The following is a 20,156-nucleotide window of genomic DNA, read 5'->3' on the forward strand; positions in this document are numbered from 1 at the left end:
ATTGGGGTGACAGGAATTCCATCATAATTATTGTATAGTTTCAAAGTTGTACTGCAAAAAATTAGAAGGGGGGAAATTGTTCCATTAAATGAAAGAAATATTTATTTTTGTAAGGTCATTTTTAGCAGCTCTTAATTAAATCACTGGAAAAATAAATGAGTTCCATTTCAGTTGGAAAAACCAGATTTAAAAGTGAAGCCTTGTGCAACCTTTCCTGTGCCTGTAACAAAATATAATACTTGGGATTTGGAAACAGCCTGTTAGATTAAGACACTTCTCTTTCAAACATGACCAACAAAAGAAATAATTAAACAGATTCCACATTGTCTTGTAATTCATCCATAAATGAAATTACACTGACTGTTAACAGATTTTCAAAAGCAAAAACATATCTAGAAATACTTTCCCCCCAGTTTAAGGTCATGATCCTCAAGTCATTAATACTGTATAGTTCCACTATCTCAATGGAACAATTTAAAACTCACAAATGGCAGATATAATGGTGTAATTGTGTCCATACTTTACTATTTTAGTTTGCAGGTGGGAGCTCACGTTAGAAATTTGTCACACACACACACACACAGACATATACACAGAAAACTAATGTTGAGGAGAAAGCTATGCTATAACTATTCTCCATAACATCTCATTTTCTACGTGCAAGGCAGTGTTTTTTTAATGAACCTTGTCAGCCCCAACTTCCATCTGAAGTAAACTCAGCCTTCTTTCAAGTTTACCACTTGTTCTGATGTTTGTGAGAACCAGGCTAAAACATTTCAGTGGCTTAAGTATTATGGGCTTTGATAACAGATGGCTTAACTATGCTTACATCTCCTTAGAAAAATCTGTTGTATTAATTTATGGCTATACTTTTATCATTATTCTTACAACTATGGGAGAAAAAGCAAATAAAGAATGATGTAAAAAGGACACAGATATCAATTTGCAACAGTATTTAAGGTGCTTTCTTGGCTAAGTAAATATAGGAGCATCTTTTCAGTTCACTTCTTTGTTGAGCCTTTGCTTGCAACAATGTCACCTATAGCCTAACAAGAGGACATTAGTTCTGATCCAGAGCTATGTTGTCATATAAAAACACTGGGAAACAAGAAAATGATATTTCTCTGTGTACTACTATGGAGACTTGAAAATTGTACTAAATACTTAAGTGCAGTGTTGGGTCACTTGTTTTTTGTTCTTTCTGTTTCCAGTATCATTCAAAGCACAATCATGTTATACTAAAACATCTTTGTCCACTTCAGGTTTTTCCTCTTGTATTGTGGACTGGTGCCTTGCAAAATAAGGATTTAGTTGATGACCCCATAAGACCACATACTGCTGAAAACTGCCACTCAGTTGAGATGGATCTCAGGCTTGCTGTTCTTCAAAGGGCTAGTCCGATGAATATTTATACATAGTATTATATATTCCTGGAAAGTGGCAAGTGCAGAAATGGGAGATATCAAGTTGTATACTTCAGTTTGTTAGTGCCAGAAGATGTAGCAACAGCAGCAGTAGCAGCAGCAGATGCTGTGGCTTGACTGCCAACATAAAGAGGATCCAAACATGCCACTTTGGCAGCAAAGAATGAATGGATACAATGCAGGACTGCAAACAGATTGGAGAATTCCAACTCCTGAATGGGAAAGCAAAGAGATTAAATGTAAGAAAAAAATTCATCCATCCATTCATTAATTCATTATTACAGTTTCCAACACCACACTGCAGAGACAAACTGGAAGGATGTTAATTAAGCATATCACCAGGGTTGCCAGCCTCCAGGTGGTATAACAAGATCCAAGAATCATCACAGTTGTGCTCTACAATTTACAATTTAATGTCAACCACATGACCTCATAAATATATCATCCTCCAAAAACCACTGTCACATATAAATGCCATACATTGTCAAGCTATCAAAGCTTAAGGAGTTGATAAACATCTGGAGATGCAATCCACACTATTAGCTGGTATCCTGATGACAAATGTTGCTTGCTGATGACCAGCTGCAGAGTTACAGGTAAGTTTGAAGTCTTTATGGCACACCATGAAATGAGACTTAAGCACAAGATGAGATGGGTTTCCAGTAATCACCCATTTCACATAGCTTTCTTCAGTCAAATTGAAACTGACACTGGTAGCTGACGTCCAGTAAGTTCGTGCTGTTTTCCCAGTGTAACTGGCATCAAAGCCCAAGCATGACATACAAATCACTTCATCGGAGATGCCAACTAGCAACCTTTCTTTGGCCAATAAAATAAGCCCGGGATTACATCTCCAGATGTTTATCAACTCCTTAAGCTTTGATAGCTTGACAATGTATGGCATTTATATGCGACAGTGGTTTTTGGAGGATGATGTGTCACATGGTTGACATTAAATTATAAATTGTAGAGCACAACTGCGATGATTTTTGGCTCTGGTTATACTTACACACATCCTACACACACACACACAGATATGTGGTTGATTTATATATAGTGTACTCATAGATTTCGGATATTATTTATTTTTTACTTACATTTGGTCATAAGTGCTGTGTCTCTTGTTAGATATTCTGTGGTTACAGCACAAGAGCGTGTGATTTTTTCTAACCTCCAGGTGGTGGCTGGAGATCTCCCACAATTACCACTGATCTCCAGCTGAGAGAAATCAGTTCCCCTGGAGAAAATAGCCACTTTGCAATTGGACTCTATGGCACTGAAGTCCCTCACTTCTCCAAATCCCACCCTCCTCAGACTCCAACCCCAAAATTTCCAGTTATGTCCCAACCCGGAGGTGGCAACCCTACATATTATGTAAGGAAGGACTCTTGTTATTTTTTTCACTGCTGAACATTAACCATTGGTTGGTCTGTGATAAAACACTTGCTTTGCATAACACAGTACAATTCTGAGTGGAATTGTATCAATTTTGTGTTAGAAGTTAGTTTCTAGCATTTATTGTTACAAAATTCATTCATGGAGTGGAAGAATGCTAAAGGGAGGGAGGCAAGAAAACAACGAAGGCAACAACGAAGGCTACATTCACTGGTTTGAGATTTTTGTAGACTACATGCTAAGACGAAATGGTAGTTCAAGGGTTCTTAAATCTCATTTCAGGGTTTCATTTTCAGGACAACAATGTCATGAAAAGGTACCATGAATCCATGAGCTATAATTTAGACTGTGCCAGGCTCACCATAATTTTCTACAAATTATTTTATTATGAGGTCACATATTTTAAAAATAGCAGTGATTGTCAGGCTTACTACATACTCCTAGGATTATCTTTCGTGTTAAGGTGGTTTCATTAAGCCCCTTGAATACCACTCCACCTTTGGCATCACTCCAGATTTCATTTCTTTTATTATTTATCACATTTGTATACTTCCTCTGAAGAGATCATAGCAGCTCATGTAGGTGATTATTAGTGCATTCCCAAGGAGAGTTACCCAGTCGAAGCCCATTGAAATGAATGGGCTTAGACTGGGTAACTCTCCTTGGGAATGCACTGTATATCATTCTACACTGAAAGAGGCTCACTCGGTATGGTAAGTTAGACAGCAGGAGTATGATTGGCCAAAGTGACTCAATAAGCTTCATAGCTGAACAAGGATTTGAACCCAAGTGTCTCTTCGATCCACACCATAGTCAATATTTGCTAGATCAATGCTATTATGCCTTGCTTTGGAGGAAAAAAAAACATTTTTAGGTTTCTTCAGACTTATTTCTGAAGCCTACTGTTACACCCATCCATTTATACATATTCACCATTCATCTTAGTTAATATGTGTGTTAAGTGCCGTCAAGTCACTTCCGACTCATGGCGGCCCTATGAATCAATGTCCTCCAAAACGTCCTATCCTTAACAGCCTTGCTCAGATCTTTGAAACTGAGGGCCGTGGCTTCCTTTATAGAGTCAATCCATCATCTTAATATATGCTACTTAATAATTTTAATCTAATATCTGTTCACTAGTACATACACAATGATAGCACTACTACCATTGGCATGTATCCTACCACTCAGCAAAGTTTGAAGGCTTCCATCAAGCCTAAGGAGCCTTCTTCCAACTTAAGCGGTTCTTCCTCTGGCTGAAGAATCACACAAGTTGGCAGAAGGCTTGAAACTTTGCTGACTGGAGTAGCAACATATAGGCCTCTGCTAAAATTGCGAGTAGTATCATTTATCAGTAATCGTTACAACAGCCCTGCATGTAAGGTTGCCAACCTCCAGGCACTAGCTGGAGATCTCCTGCTATTACAACTGATCTCCAGCCAATAGAGATCAGTTCACCTGGAGAAAACGGCTGCTTTGGCAATTGGACTCTAAGGCATTGAAGTCCCTCCCCTCCCAAACCCTGCCCTCCTCAGGTTCCACCCCCAAAACCTCCCACTGGAGGCAAAGAGGGATCTGGCAACCCTATCTGCATGTTTTGACACCATTATTATACCCCCACATTGCAGTTGAGGGACCAAGGCTGAGAACTCCCAGCTTACCTAAGACCAACAAATGACTTATGGCTAAACTGTGATCTGAACTGGGAACTCACACATCATACTTTGAACCACTATGCTTCACCAGGTCTACATAGCAATAAACACACAGGTAGCATTTTTTACTGTAATTTAGAAGGAAAAGCTTTTCTGTGCTAGTTGTATTAATCTTTCTCCTTCGATTATGTGTGATGCATTTCATCCAGTGATTTGAAGGAACAAATGGAGATTGGTGAGCTACTGATTTTCATTTATTAGATAAAAAATAAAGGTAATGGGAGGCCCATATACACTTCACTAAAAGGGAATGGAGATTCTATGGAAATTTCCCCCTCCCCAGTGTTGTCACCATTTCTGGTTATTACAGCTTTTGTGAACTTGAGAACAAAACAGCAACACTCTATTTGCTAAATACAGAAGCTGTGAAGATTGTGAATTTAAATTAACTGCTCACTAGGCCATTTTTGAATGCAGTTTGAAAATATCTAAACACCAGACAAAATCTTAAGAGATGTTTTAGTTCTGAGCTTTCAAAAATAGGGTTATAGAAAACAAGACCAAATTTTAAAAGTTGTATCATACTTCTAAAGGGTAAGAACCAATCTCCTCCTGCAGTATTTGATTCATTTGTAAGATGATTACTCTTTCATGATTCAGGCCATTTCCACCTGGGTTATCTGTCCTGGGTTCAATGTCCCAGACTTCCCCACAGCCTCATGGTGCATCTGTAATCCTCCTGGAGTTTCCCTGGCTTTCTCCAATCTTTCTCAGATGTGGTTCTCACACAACACAACCCTTTATTGGCATATAAAAGGTGGTTCTCTCTGAAGTTTTGGGAAAGATTACCATAAACCCTGGATGGCTGCTAAATGGGCAGGAATATTCAGATTTTTCTGCTCATGTGGCAGCCATTTTCCCTAACCCTCTCTCTATGGCAGCCATTTGCTCTTATTGCCTCCAGCAGGTTTTATTTAAAAATGGGCACTAGAATATAATTGTATCAATATGACATTATGTCAATATGTGTTCTAGGTTCTGTGAATTCCCAGTTTTCATTTGAAAAAGAGCAAGTCACTAGCCCCTTCCATTGCAACAATATAAGGGGAAAGGCGTATTTCTGTAATGGAAAGGTATAGAGACTTACTTAAAAATGAAAGCTGGGAATTCAGAGAACCTGATATACATAATGGTATAAAGCCATATTGTTATAACAATATCTTGTGCCAATTTAAACCAAAATGAAAGCCCTGTTGGCCCAGGGGAAGGAGGGTGGCTGCCCAGGGGATTGGGTTAGGGAAATCTGCAACATAGAAGCCCCATTGCTGCTACACTTTATTAGAAGCCACACCAGCAATGAGAAAACCAGACAAGCCCCCCACCATGTGAAAACCATCTCCATCTGCACCACATGCTGCTAACTTTCCTGTTTTCTTATTCTTCTCTTCCTCTTCCCCCTTCTTATTCAAATGGGAGGCCAACACCAACATTCAGAACACCAGCCTGGATTTCCTGCAAGAGGAGAGAACCCTGCAAGTGGCCCAGGACATTTGTGGGGCCTATGCAGCCTGCTGGAAGGGATAATAGGGAGCAGCAAGCCAGACAAAGAGGAAGAGGTGGGACAACTCTGGACAAAGGTGAAGGTGCCTGTGGAGAGGAATAGGAAAACAGTTGAGGAAACCTCTTTCCCTGTCCATTCTGAGGCTCAAGCCACCTCTTTAGAGACACCTCACAGCCAGACACTGCATGACCCACTCAGTATCACACCAAACAGTATGACGACAAAACTCAACCCATATTCAGTTCTTGTGCACACTCCTTCACACATCTCAGACATAGCACAGTCAGAGGTAAAGCTGTTTGGTCCTCTCCACCAATAGACTGAGGAAAAATAATTATCAAAGGCAACAGCACCTATCAGAAATCTAATTTTTCAAGAAAGTGCTAACGATAAACTAGGCTCTAATTATTATCATAATTTATATCCTTGGTAATCTGGATTTACAAGAATGAAGTATCACATATTTTCTTAACTTTTCTTTCATACTGAGATAAAAATTATACAGAAAATCTCTGTGTAATGGTGAACTTTACTCACTGTGGATTACTTCTTGAATAAAGTGTTTTCTGCATCTCATTATAAACTGATGCAGATAATTTATTCAAGAAATCAATCTTGAACAAATTGACTATGTAGCACAGTGATTGGTATATGTGTGATATAACTATTGATCTGTAATTCACAAGGAGGTAAATCATTTCTTCAGCAAGTTTTGTGTTAACCAACAATACCAGTAACGTGAACAATACTGATTTTAGAATAATTTTATTCAAATTTGAAACAAAGTTTTATATCATATGTTGGCACATCTGATTAGATGTGTACAAAGCTGCCCGATCATTAGGGCTGTTGATTCGGTTCGGCCCGAACTGAAAAACAGCCGAATTTCCCCTGATTCGGTGGTTTTTAGTTCGGGACGAACCAAACTCAAAAATGGAGGGCAACCGGGAGGGCTGAATTCAGCGAGTTCGGGAGTTCACGAATAAATCCGGCAAATTCGGGCCGTCAGTAAGCAGCATAACCGTCAGTAAGCAGCAGTCTCCTCCCCCGGCCAATCGGTGGCCAAGCTGGGTCTTCTTCTGGCCAATCAGTCAGGATTGAGTACTGGAGGAATCAGCTGATGTGCGGCCTGGCCAGGGAGAGAGAGAGAGAGGGAAATCCTCGTGTGTGTGTGTGTGGGGGGGGGTGCTTGTGCACATTCACTCCTTTCTGTGGCTGCAGGGGGTGTATTTTTTGGAGTACAGACCCCAAACTTTCAGCAGAGATTCAGACAAGCCTTCTTAAGAGACCACCCAAGTTTTGTAAACATTGGGTCAGGGGGTCCCGAGATATGGGCTCCCCCCTTTTTTCTTTCCATGGCTGCAGGGGGCGCATTTTTGGGGGTACAGACCCCAAACTTTCAGTGGAGCTTCAGATGAGCCTTCTTAAGATACCCCCCAAGTTTTGTAAACATTGGGTCAGGGGGTCTCGAGATATGGGCTCCACCCCTTTTCCCTCCCCCCTTTTCCATTTCCGTGGCTGCAGGGGGTGCTTTTTTGGGGATACAGCCCCCAAACTTTCAGCCACAGTAAGACCCCTTTGGGGGCTTTAATCTATAATTTTTCTCCTGTGTGTGTGTGTGTGGGGGGGAAGCAGAGTCTGTGTGTGAGTGGGGAGGGAGCAGTTTCTGTGGGTGGGGGGAGAAGCCAAAGGGGGCTTTTGCCGGTTCTGCCTGGGTGTGTGTTCCCCCTCGAGTCTCTCTCTCCCTGGTTTGAGGGGGGGTTTCAGTTGTGTGTCTTCAGGTTTTCCCTCATTCATAAAAAACTTCTCAGCTGTTTGTCGGGGCTGGGAGCTTTGTGCGTGGGCGGCAAGCTCTGCTCAGAGATGCACATTAAGGGTGGGGGGGACCCCTTTCGGGACCCATATCTCAGCCCCCCCGACCCAATCTTTACAAAACTTGGGGGGGTCTTTCAAGAAACGTCCTTCGAAGCTCTGCTGAAAGTTTGGGACCTCTACCCCAAAAAATGCCCCCCCCCGAGCCGCGGAAAGGCGCGGTTGTGTTTTTAATGGTTTTATTCGGCCGAATTTTTTTTCCGAACTTTGAATTCCCGCCGAATTGCATGGACCCGAAGTGGGGGAGTTCGGACTTCGGCATATGCCGAACCTAAACGGGCCGAATTCAGCCGAATCCGAACTATACCGAATTTTTTTTTAATTCAACAGCCCTACCGATCATAATCTCTTGTAACAGAAAAAGTAAAGTGCTCTGGCTTCCTTTGTGTACATATGGCATATCCTCAAATGACTTCATGGGGAAATGGAGTTGCGCACACAGATTTAATCTGGGAAGGCCACCAGATGTGCCCCATGAAATAGCTTCAGCTCCAAATTAAAACCACTGTATCCTCTGTGGAGAAATATGTGAACTATCTTCACTTGTGGAGTTGATATATCTCATCTTAGATATTTACATATTAAACATATGAAGCTGCCTTACTCTGGTCCTGTTCACAAGGTTTAATAATGGTTTAATAATAGTGTTAGATTGAGTGGTCTTCGTTGCTGTTTTTTTGCTCAACTCTGTATCAGCACAATATTTTGTTGCTATTTTTTGCTAAGCAGCCAGGATGTTGACTGGAATGGTTCTTAGGGTTCATGTCACCCATCTACACTGGCTCTCAATTCGTTTCTGGGCACAATTCAAGGTGCTGGTCTTGCCCATATGGTTTGAGACCAACATACCTGAAGGACCTTTATGAGCCTGCCTCACCACTATGATCATCTTAGGAGGCTTTGCTTCAGGTGCCCACCGCCTTCTGAGAATAGGCAGGTGGCAACCTGGGACTGGGCCTTCTCGGTCATGGCAGCAAAGCACTGGAACTCTCCCCAGGGAGATTCATCTGTCCCCTTCTGTTGCTGTCTTCCATCAGTGAGTAAAGACTTTTTTTGGGGTTTCAGTTCACATTCCCTCAGTGATTCCTCCTTCGAAAGCATTTTTTTTTAGCTTTGCTGTATTTTAACTGTTTTTAATTATGCATGTTTTGGGGGGGTTGATTTTAATGATTGTAAAATGTGATTTTATCATGTATGTTTTAAATTGTTAGCCACCTTGGTGGCACCTGTGACAGCAGAAATGTGGGATATAAATCTTGTAAATAAATACAGTCTGTATTGAGTAATTCTTATGTTACTGTCAACAAACATACAGCTGAATGTATGATAAAACCCCCACATGTATCCAGGTATTGATTCTCGGTTCCATTTGTAAAGTGAAACGCAAGTGGGGATACAGTTTGACTTCGCATAAATGGCTACTATGGTCTTTCTCTTGCATTTCCACTTGTGCAGGAGCTCTAATGCAAGCAGAAATTTTGTGCTGGATCCAACCCAATATATATTCAATTCATGACAGATTACTGAACCAGTTGGCTTGCCAGCCTCGTTTGTAATTAGAAGTAATAAGACAATTTTCAGCTTAGAATAGTCACATGGGTGGAGCAATCTGTCTAGTTAATTTTGACAACAAACTACTTCATTTGAGTGAATGGTGCAGAGGACATTTTGTAATCATGGAGCTTTCCTACTATTTTTGCCTATTTGCCTAACCCAACTGTTCATATTGATATGGATGTATTGAATATAAAAGAGTATATTGTTTAATGCATCAGTGTTGCTTTCTTTCCTAGGGACCCACTGAAGTAATTTGGGAATCCAAACCAAGCATTACGTGGCAGTTACTTCTTGCATGCATGTAGCTCCCTTATACTTTGATTCCATAACCTTTGGGACCAGGTTCGATCTGTCAGAAATTCAATTCACATGTAAGGGTTTTATAAATTCCAGCTGCGTCTCTCCTAACAAAAAGAGAGAGATTCCCTAGAAAGCCAATAAGGCCACTCCCATGTTACTTACTGGAAAAATACCAGCAAAGAGTGTGTGTGTGTGTGTGTGGGGGGGAATCCTAGACATCTCTGGTATCCTCCAATGAATCTATGCTAGCAGTCCTCGTTTCTTCTGGGTCTATCTGGCCAGAATCTTTTGTTTTCTGGTCTTACTCTATTCACATATGAGAGACCATCCTGTACCTCTGAAGGGTGGAATTTGGAAGGAAATTAGAGGTCAAAAGAAACCTGGTTCTTCAGCTTTTGACTACCTGGAAAGATTGTTTTATTTTAGCCTTTTAGTGGTCATAGAGTGTAAATCCAGCAATTCACCTTGCAAAGTGGTACTTTTTAACCCAAATATCTAGAAGAAGTATCATTTCACCACATCAGCAGCTGGTGTGGATTTATGGACATGCCAGAATGTATTTATGGTGTGGTTTTTTGGACATGCCCTTGTGTAGCCCCTTTCTTGTACCTCAGAACACTGTTTCCTACCCAAAGTGTATAACTCTCAGTTGTAAAATTAAAATGAAGCTTATCTATGACCCTAGATTACAAATCTGAAACCCACAACATATTTATAAATGTAAAGTATACATGCATAATTAAGCAATCAATTCAAAACCAAGGGGGGAAATGACTTCATATGTTAAGGAGGAGTCTGATCTGGAGAACCGGGTTTGATTCCCCACTCCTCCACATGAGTGGCAGAAACTTATCTGGTGAACTGGATTTGTTTCCCCACTCCTCCACACGAAGCCAGCTGGATGACCTTGGGCTAGTCACACTCTCTCAGCCCCACCTACCTCACAGGGTGTATGTTGTGGGGAGGGGAAGGGAAGGTGATTGTAAGGTGATTCTTCCTTAAGTGGTAGAGAAAGTCAGCATATAAAAACCAACTCTTCTTTTTCTTCTTCATAAGTTTTTCCCCGCTGAGGAAAATTACATATTCTAAAACTGAAGCTAATTTTAGGTCGCCAACAATGTCCAGCATAGAGCATGCTATTGTGCATTTTGGCAAGTCAGACAAGAAACACAGTTTTGAAAGTGCTGGCAACTTTACAAAAATATTAAGTATCAATGTCACTAGAGGTCTTTCTACCACTGCTTTGAAATATACATTCCAGAGGTGATTGCTTTGGGAGGAAAAAAACCCCTAGGTTGACTTTGATGAATAGGTGTTATTTTACATCTTCAGGCAGCAAGTGGCTTTCTTGGATTAACATCAATCGTGGTACCTCTAGATGGCTACATTCTTTCAGAATACAGAAAGGCTGCTTAGCACACAAAAGGCTATGGAGAGAATGTTAAAACTGCAACTGAATAACTGTACATTGCCATGGAAAGAAAGGGGAGGGGGCAGAATGTGGCATGCTAGTCAAAAATCCGTATTGGTTTGGACAGTGATTTCATACATTCTTAGTCAACAATGCACACCAAGCTGCCTAGGGTTGCCAATCTCCAGGTACTATCTAGAGATCTGCTATTACAACTGATCTCCAGCTGACAGAGATCTGTTCATCTGGAGAAAATGGCCGCTTTGGCAATTGGGCTCTATGGTATTGAAGTCCCTCCCCTCCCCAAACCTTGCCCTCCTCAGGTTTCGCCCCAAAAACCTCCCACTGGTGGGGAAGAGGAACCTGGGAACCCTAAAGCTGCCCCAGAAGTAAAGCTCCAGAGCTATTGCTTGACTACTTCTAAACTTAAAAAAAAACAACAGTTTAAAGGCCCCCACCCCCAAAAAGGCCATTTCCCAGTACAAGCGAAAAGAACCAAGAGATTAAAAACTTCATAGAATTGTCTTCCGTGTAAATCTGCTTGTAATACATACAAAGGTCGTTGCAGATTTCCTTAAAGATGACTGAAACTAACAGAAAATTTTATTAAATAATATTTCCAGCTTGTCAGCTTTTCCTTTAGCATATCTGGCTGGGAATTTGGTGCAGTTTCAAATTTGGCTTGCTTTTGCAAAGTCCCAGATGGTGATGGTGGAAAGTGCCGTCAATTTGCAGCAGACGTATGGCAACCCCATAGGGCTTTCAAGGCAACAGATTAACAGAGTTGGTTTCCCATTACCTGCCCCTGCATAGCAACCCTGGACTGTCTTGGCGGTCTCTCATCCAAATACTAACCAGGGTCGCCCCTGCTTAGCTTCTGAGATTTGGCCGGGACAGGCTAGCTTGGGCCACAGGGAACTCTAATGCTGTCATTGGTTCTCTGACAATTAACTAATGAATGGAGCTAGGATTCAAAGAGAAAGAGAAAGAGAAAGAGAAAGAGAAAGAGAAAGAGAGAGAGAGAGAGAGAGAGAGAGAGAGAGAGAGAGAGAGAGAGAGAGAGAGAGAGAGGAATAGCATGCACATCACTAAAGCTGCATCTTTCCCTGTTCTACAACTAGGGAAAGAGCCACCAGCATTTACCGGGGTTTGCTTCTTTCCACGTAGAAATGAAATTTGGTACATTAAAGGAGCAAACAGTAAAAGCTGCAAACTGCGGAGGAGAAGAAAAAAAACTGAGGTCTTCGGTAGTTGAAAAACAGAGAGGAGCCTAAGTCCTTTCTCCACTCCCCCTAATCATCATAAGACTTCACCATACAAAGGGGCCTCCAACTGATAAAGCAGTTTATAGCTTCACGTCTAGTCTTCATGAAATGCAGAGAGGGCACAAATGTCCTTCAAATGTTTCAGTCTATTTAACAAGCATCGTTTAGTGCTTTATTGATTCATTATTTCCTCCAATGCAGATGACACAGATGCTATTCAATTTCAAAGTCTACATTTAAGAAAAAAGCACATCAGAGGGTTAGCTGTGTGAGTCTGATGCAGCAAAATAAACTGGAACCCTGTGGCCCTTTAAAGACTAATAACATAAGCTTTTGTGCTTATGCTGGAATAAAAGTTTGGTCTGAGCTAAATTCTTCACTCTTTAATAGGGTTGCCATCCTCCAGGTACAAGCTGGAGATCTCCCGCTATTGCAACTAATCTCCAGCCAATAGAGGTCAGTTCCCCTGAAGAAAACAGCTGCTTTGGGAATTGGGCTCTATGGCATTGAAATCCCTCCCCTCCCCAAACCCCACCCTCCTCAGGTTCCGCCCCAAAAACCTCCCACTGGTGGCGAAGAGGGACCTGGCAACTCTATACTTTAGCCATTCACACATCTCTGCTTAGCGTTTGTCTCTGACCCAAAAAAGCAGCTGAACTGAATAACTGTATTAAAAACAAAACAAAACATCAGAACATTAATCCAAATATAAACCTTCTCTGCTTCCTCCTTGTCACTCCAATTGGGCTGGTTACTTCGGACAACAGAAATGTTATAAGGTTTTGGATTTTTGTTTTTGGTGGTTTTTTTTTTACCTTTGCTTCAATTTGCTTAGTATCTGGATTTTGGAACAAAAATTTGATTTTACTCTTGCCATCGTCTGAAGAACCTTTAAGCTGGGAAAACTTGTATCTCCATAGTACAGCCTACAGGAAACAAAATACACAGAAACATATCAGCAAAGAAAATCGAAAAAGAGGAAAATGTCTTTCCTAAAAACTTTCTAAACCACCAATCCTATGAAATAAAAAATAATACAGTTTTCTAGTCTGAAGTTTCATTGATCATAAAATTGTATTATAGTTGGACATTGTCTGGTTCAGAAACATCACCTGTGGAAAGTTCTTTGAAACCCTTTAGCTTTACTTGACCCTGGCTAATGAAAGAAAAGGGAAAAATCATAGTTTATATTAGAACGCTGATTAGCCAGAGTTCTAATATCACCAACAGAATTTCTCAGAATTTCTGATTCTCATAATCTAAGGTCATCTGATAGATCTCATAATGATTCTGTTGGGAAAGTGGGCTGCTGAAGTTACAGGAGAAGAATCTGGAATGTCACTTGTTGCTTTACTCCTTCTCCCACCCATTTCTATTAAACTCTATGCCTGTGGTCCAGAGCTTTTAAAATTATTATTCTTGGACCACATGTGCATGTTAAAGAATCAAGGACCTTGCCCTCAAATAAGAGTCTATTTACATATTTTTAAAACAATGGACAATAGACCCTGACTCCTTTAAATAAATTACCCCCCCCCAAAGAAACAAATTATTAAATCTTACAAAATCTCAGTACCAAGTAAATGTTGTTAAACAACTTCTATCCATCTTGGTACAAAGGTTGTAGCCACCAAAACAGGGATTGTCTAAATGTATTAATTTATTTAGGATATTTCTATGCTGCATTATCGGAGTTCTGCTTGAGACAGCTTACAAAGTTTCTCCAGATGTAAACTGGACTTCAGGCAGGCAGTATAAACCATGAACTAGTTCCTGAAATACACAATGGACTAGATGGGGGCAAAAAAGGTGAAACTTCACCCAGGAAGAGTAAGACAGAAATATGTCTGAACTAGGGTGGGTTTTACACCTTCGCTAAATGAGGCTGCATGCATCGCCTCTGAAAACCCAGGTCTTCAGCTTGGAGATGATGCTGGATCAATTGCTGCTGTTTTCAGAGATCTTAACAACACCCAGACTACAATAATGCATTTTATACATGATTGCCCTAAAATCTTTCAGACAGTGCAGATGGTCCCCAACATGGCAGCCAGATTTGCAAGGGGGGTATCAAACTGTCACAAGCATGCTTCTCCTCCCTTGTTTCATCTGTGTTGGTTTCCAGTCTGTTTTCAGGTCCTATTCAAAACTCTGGCTCTGACATTTAAAGGCCTCGATGGTCTGGGACCAGAATATTTTAGGAATCACCTTCTCCCATATAGAACTATGCTGAATTTATTTTCAGAGGTTGTTCTCTGTGTGCCCCCAATCACTGGAGATAGTGTGGTTGGCCACAAGGGGGAGAGTTTATTTGATAGCCATATCTCTTTTCCATCCTCTCTCTTTGTGGATCTCTAATCCTGGATCTTTAACACCTTCCTCTTGTTCCTGCATTCTCCCAAAACCTGATGGTCAGAGTCCTGAAAGGCGCATGGGAAAAAAAATAATCACAGGGTAAGGCCGTTCTGGGGAAACTGGGGGACCTACAGTGCATTCCTAAGGAGAATTACTCCAATCTAAGCCCATTCATTTCAATGAGCTTAGACTGGAGTAACTCTCCTCAGGAATGCACTGAAAGTCCCTGTTTCCATCCTGGGTTGAGAAGCCTCTTGCATAATTGGAAAATCCACCACAGATAAGTGAATAGGTCAGATATAACCTAATACGTATTCTTCACAGCAGCACCACAGACCCTGTGGCATTTTCTCCACAGGATCCCAGTGACATTCAATATCAGCATTTCAGAGGTCCCAGGAGATGGGAAAGATTCTTGTACATGGCCACCCTTGTGCTTGCATTCAAACTATTGTCAGATAGGTGGTGGCTTTAACACATTTTATTTAACAGTTGCCTTTAAGCATGAACAGTGCAGTTAGTCCACTGAAGTTAATGGGCTTAGAAGGGTATAACTCTGCTTAGGATTGCACTGTAGACATATTAACTAGATGAACAGTTACCAATCTTATAGTTTAGGGAAGATTCAGGCATTTTACTTTTTCATTTTGGGGGGAACATCATGTGGATTCAAAAACTTGTTGCTAATTATTCATAGAGGACTGGCCTTTTAAAGGTCTGTCCAGAAGGACCTTTGGATACTGGGCTTTAAGCTAGTCTCCTCAGACTGAAACTGAATTTAATTTCAGTTGAACCAACCTTGGCTGTCAGCAAAAAATTAATAAAAATAAATCAATCACTAGATCTTATCTATGAAAAATAAATTTTACCCCCTTAATTCAGGTTTTATGTAGTCTGTTCTTTGATGAACTAGATTTAAACTGTGAACCTTGTTTTGAGCATTTGTTAAACTTTATTTTTCCTTTGGCAAAGGTGATTATTCCTTTGTTTATCAAGGGCATGTTTGGTGTTATGCTTTATTGGTGTCTCTTCAAGACTCTTGAAATGCCATGGTCATTGAACAGCATACACAATTGCAGAATTTATGTCTGATGTTTAGTCTTTTCTGTAAAAGAACTCCTTCTGAGAAACAGCAATTGGAGTACTTGATTGATTTATGATGAAATAAATACATATGTGCTCCTTGAACACACATGCTCCCAGTTTATCAAAATGGATGGAGGTCAGAAAAAGAGCATAGCACTGCTGTTGTGCCAACAGAAAGAACAATACAAAATCTCAGCCTGATCATATACTTCAGTCATATCCAATACCAATAAAACAATAGGCAACTGAAGTTGAACAACTTGACTTCAAATTACATTTCCCTCATGGAATCTCTTATTTTCTTTCCTGACCACTTTTTGAGATTGTTGAATTTTGTAAGCAAAATATAATAGGTTATTTATGTTAGTAAGTCTCAATCAGTGTACTTCATTGGTTGTGCGAAAAATGTTGAACTGCTTCATAACATCCTCAGATATGATAAAAGTTTTTTTGCCAGACCACTCATGAGTAGCTCCTACAGCTACAGGCAACTAATGTCTGTCATTCTGTTAAAACAGTGATAGATACAAGAAATGGCTGTAGACTATCTGGTAGAGGTAATCTGCTAAAGCCATTGGCATTACACAAAGCATGACCTGTCTTACATTCATGTTTGTACTAATTAACAAACAGTGTCAGGGACTATCTCTGGATTCTAGCAGATGCCGTAGTCGGTACTGGTTTCTTCTCTCCCAATAGACCCTGCAGAGGTTTATGATCTGAACGTTGGTGTAAAATGTCTCCTGTAACGATAATGGAGTTTCTTTACTCCAAGGTCACTGAAACCCCTTCAGGTTCAAATCATGAATAGTTCCTCCCCACCCCCGGAGCAAGAGACCTTGATGTATGGGGTGCTCTGATCCTCAGGCATTTCATGGGCTAGCATGGCTCCCACTCCATATGGGAACACAAGAGAAAATATGTTTTATGGCTATCATAACGAATCAGGAAGACAGAGGACTTCAAATATTTCTTTGCTTCTAAAAAAAACTGTTTCTTGTTCTTGACCCTAATGTAATGGGGCCAGTACCAGGGTTGCCAACTCCAGGTGGGGAGATTCTGGGGTGCAGCCTGGGGAGGGATCTCAGTGGAGTATAATGTCAATGAATTTTCTCTTCAAAGCAGCCATTTTATTCAGGGGAACTGTAGTCTGGAGATCAGTTGCAATTCCAGATATCCATATACCACCTGAAGGTAAGCATACATTACAGGTGACAAACTGGGAGAAGGCCTTCTCCATCACAGCACCAAACTCTCTCCCTTAGGGAGGCTCATTTGTCCCCTTCTGTTGCCATCTTCTGCCTGCAGGTGAAGACTTTTTGTTTTATTTGGCATTCCCTCCTGGCCCATGTTTTAAGTGTCGTTTTTGTATGTATATTTTAGCTCTGGTTTTAATTGCAGAAAAGCAGAGTATACATTTTGGGAAGGAAGGAAGGAAATAAGGAAGCAAGGAACGCACAGTATCATTTCTGGGTTGACTATCATGACATGGATTTAAGAGGGAAGACTTTATGAGGGAAGTAAGTGTAGCAAAGACGGATAAAGAGGGACATATATTTACCTTACAAGCTTGTTGCATAAAATTAGTTATTAACTATAGTCGTATCTTGTATCAAGCCTGAATTGACCCTAGAAGCTAAAATGACTAAACTGAGGCTATAGTACTTTGGTCACATTATGAGAAGGCAAGAGTCACTGGAAAAGGCAATCATGCTAGGAAAAGTTGAGGGCAGCAGGAAAAGAGGAAGACCCAACCAGAGATGGATTTACTCAATAAAGGAAGCCACAGTCCTCAATTTGCAAGATCTGAGCAAGGCTGTCAAAGATAGGACATTTTGGAGGACACTGATTCATAGGGTCGCCATGAGTAGGAAGCGACTTAACTGCACTTAACACACACAGTATCTTGTTTCTACCACCGTTGTAGTTTATTTGATGGATTTGGGGTATATGTTAAGGACTAGCAACACCACGGCTTTAGAAAGGGGGTGTCATCCTAGTTTTGTGTATTCTGTTTCTCTCTGGTCTCTCATCTCTCAGTAAAATAAAACAAGCATCCCAACAGCACCTTGAAAACTAACAAAATTTATTTCAGGATCAGCAGAGTTGTGACATAGTGTGCCTTTAAGTTGAAGCTTCAGCTTTGGAGAAAGCAGCTTAAAGAAAATAATCTGGCACACTTTCCCACCATGAAATCTCTGTCTAATGAGCACATATCCACAGAGAAGTACTGAGGGGGGGGGGGGGACATCTGAACTCAAAAATGAATTCCAAGAAAGGATTTCTGTCTATACAGGGACCTACACAGAGATTTTTGAATTTTCCATAATCCATTTTCTGTGGATATCCATGAGGTTCCAGAGGAGCTCCAGATGGAAATAATTGATCTGCAGTGTGATGCTGTGCTGAAGGATAAATTTTCCGAAGTTGGCATTAGCCAATTTTATCATTTTGGGGGTCTGAATTACCCCCAACTAAGGCTTTTGTTGCTAAAAATTTGTCTATGTTTGGATCAACGTATGTGTGTGAACAGCTCTTCTCTGTAATGGATGTTAATAAATCAAAAGTATGTTCTCAGCTTACAGAGACATACCTGAACAGCATACTCAAAATTGCTACAGCATAGACTTTGACTCCAGATTTTGATGCGGTAGTTCAGAACAAGAGTTGTCAATTATTATAGACTGTTAAATAAAAGAAAAATACTGTAAGAGTGTTATTGTTTTAAGCATGTTTGTAGTTTAAGTAAAAATAATATCATTAATTGGCTTTGCCTGTGTCGTCTATAAAGTTTGTATCTCCGGTACCTGGCATTAAATGTTATGGTACACATGGCCCAGCTTCACCAAGTGACATTTATGTCATATCCGGCCTTCCTAACAAATGAATTCAACACCCCTGCCTTAAACTGTTTCTCCTTGCTCCCTCTGTCTATTGCCTCAATCACCCTGCCTTCCACAACAGTTGCCAGTAGTATGTAGAAGGAAGAAAGAAGGTGGTGAGGCTGAAAAAATACCACTATGCTGTCAGCATGATACTATGCCAGTGTAATCCACTTTACAAGTGGGGGACACAGGTGATCATGAGGTGATCATGAGCCACTCCAATCTAACCTGTGATATGATATTATCTTGCAGGATCAGTGCCTCATGACGCAGACCAAGCAGACAGGGCAGCTCCCTACAAAGGATGGTCGTGTCCCTCAACATGGGCTGCTCACCATATAGAGGGGGTGATGGCAACCTTGCAAGAGCAGCATATGCAGACCATTGGAGCCCATTTGCTTTTTGCTGTTACTGCAGAATGTAATTTCTTGTGTTTCTTGGGACTTTATGTGGGCAGCTATCCAACAGGGGGAGAGGCCGGCAAAGACTTTGTTCACAGTACCAGATAGTGCCAACCCCCTGGTGAGCCTTCATCTTGACCACCAGCTGCAGTGACCAGTGTCCAACTAGCTGCTCTGCTGCTGGGTTGTCAGTTTTCTTGTTCTAGCAATTTTCTTGTTCAAGCTGCATAGAAGACAGTTGTTTGACAAGCACGACTGTCCCTTCATGGGCATGTAATGCTAAGGACAGCTCTACCTGTGGTTCTGCAGTCTACCCATGCAGCATAAACAGGCATCGGAACCTTGCTGTGAAGATTTATGAGGTAAAAAACTACAACAACCCTACAGCTCAGCCAAAGCAGGCTTTTAGTTTAGCGCGAAACCCCCACAAAGGCGGTCTTTGAAGGGTTCTATGAATTGAGCAGTCCTTGAACTAATCTACAGGACACAGCCCAGGAAAGCTCCTGAGCCTTGGGAATAGGAGAGAAAGCTTGGAGAAGCTCTCTCATATAAGCAGTCAAAGCTTAGACTGAGGGATGAAACATTTCTCCGGAATCATGCGTGGCTCTCAATTTTGGTTAGAGGACTTGGATTTTTTAAAAAGTGGAATATTTTCAGTTTTCATGCTATTTGCTTCAATGACTGATTAAAGGCTCCCTTTCATTAATAATGCAGAATTTTAATTCAAGAAAATTTTACTTGGCTCTTTTTAAAAAATCCCACACGAGGTCTTGAATACCCATAGAAAACAGATGGTAGCACGTAAGCCTTTACAAGATGAATATATTCTTAAGGGCAGGCTAATACTTTGAGAAAATTATCTGCAGTGTTTTCCAAGAAGGCCTGAGGCATGTTTTTGAACAAAATAAATGGAAAGACAGTGAAGTATAGATTGGGCTTGCAGTAATCATGATAATGTAAGAGCTGATGGTATGTCATGGGCCTGTCAA

General features: G+C 40.9%; 1 protein-coding gene across 1 annotated transcript in view; it reads right to left on the reverse strand.

Annotated features, from left to right (window-relative positions):
• Positions 1-1,289: 1,289 nt before the first annotated feature.
• Positions 1,290-20,156, reverse strand: part of SNTG1 (syntrophin gamma 1) — a 143,789-nt gene continuing 124,922 nt past the window's right edge. Inside the window, exons 16-17 of the mRNA XM_056854317.1 lie at positions 13,256-13,366; positions 1,290-1,636 (exon numbers count right to left, since the gene is read on the reverse strand). Of these exons, the coding sequence (XP_056710295.1) occupies positions 1,463-1,636; positions 13,256-13,366 (285 nt within the window). The 3' untranslated portion in view covers positions 1,290-1,462. The remainder of the gene's footprint in view (positions 1,637-13,255; positions 13,367-20,156) is intronic.

The sequence above is a fragment of the Euleptes europaea genome, chromosome 8 (assembly GCF_029931775.1).
Source record: "Euleptes europaea isolate rEulEur1 chromosome 8, rEulEur1.hap1, whole genome shotgun sequence".
NCBI lineage: Eukaryota > Metazoa > Chordata > Lepidosauria > Squamata > Sphaerodactylidae > Euleptes > Euleptes europaea.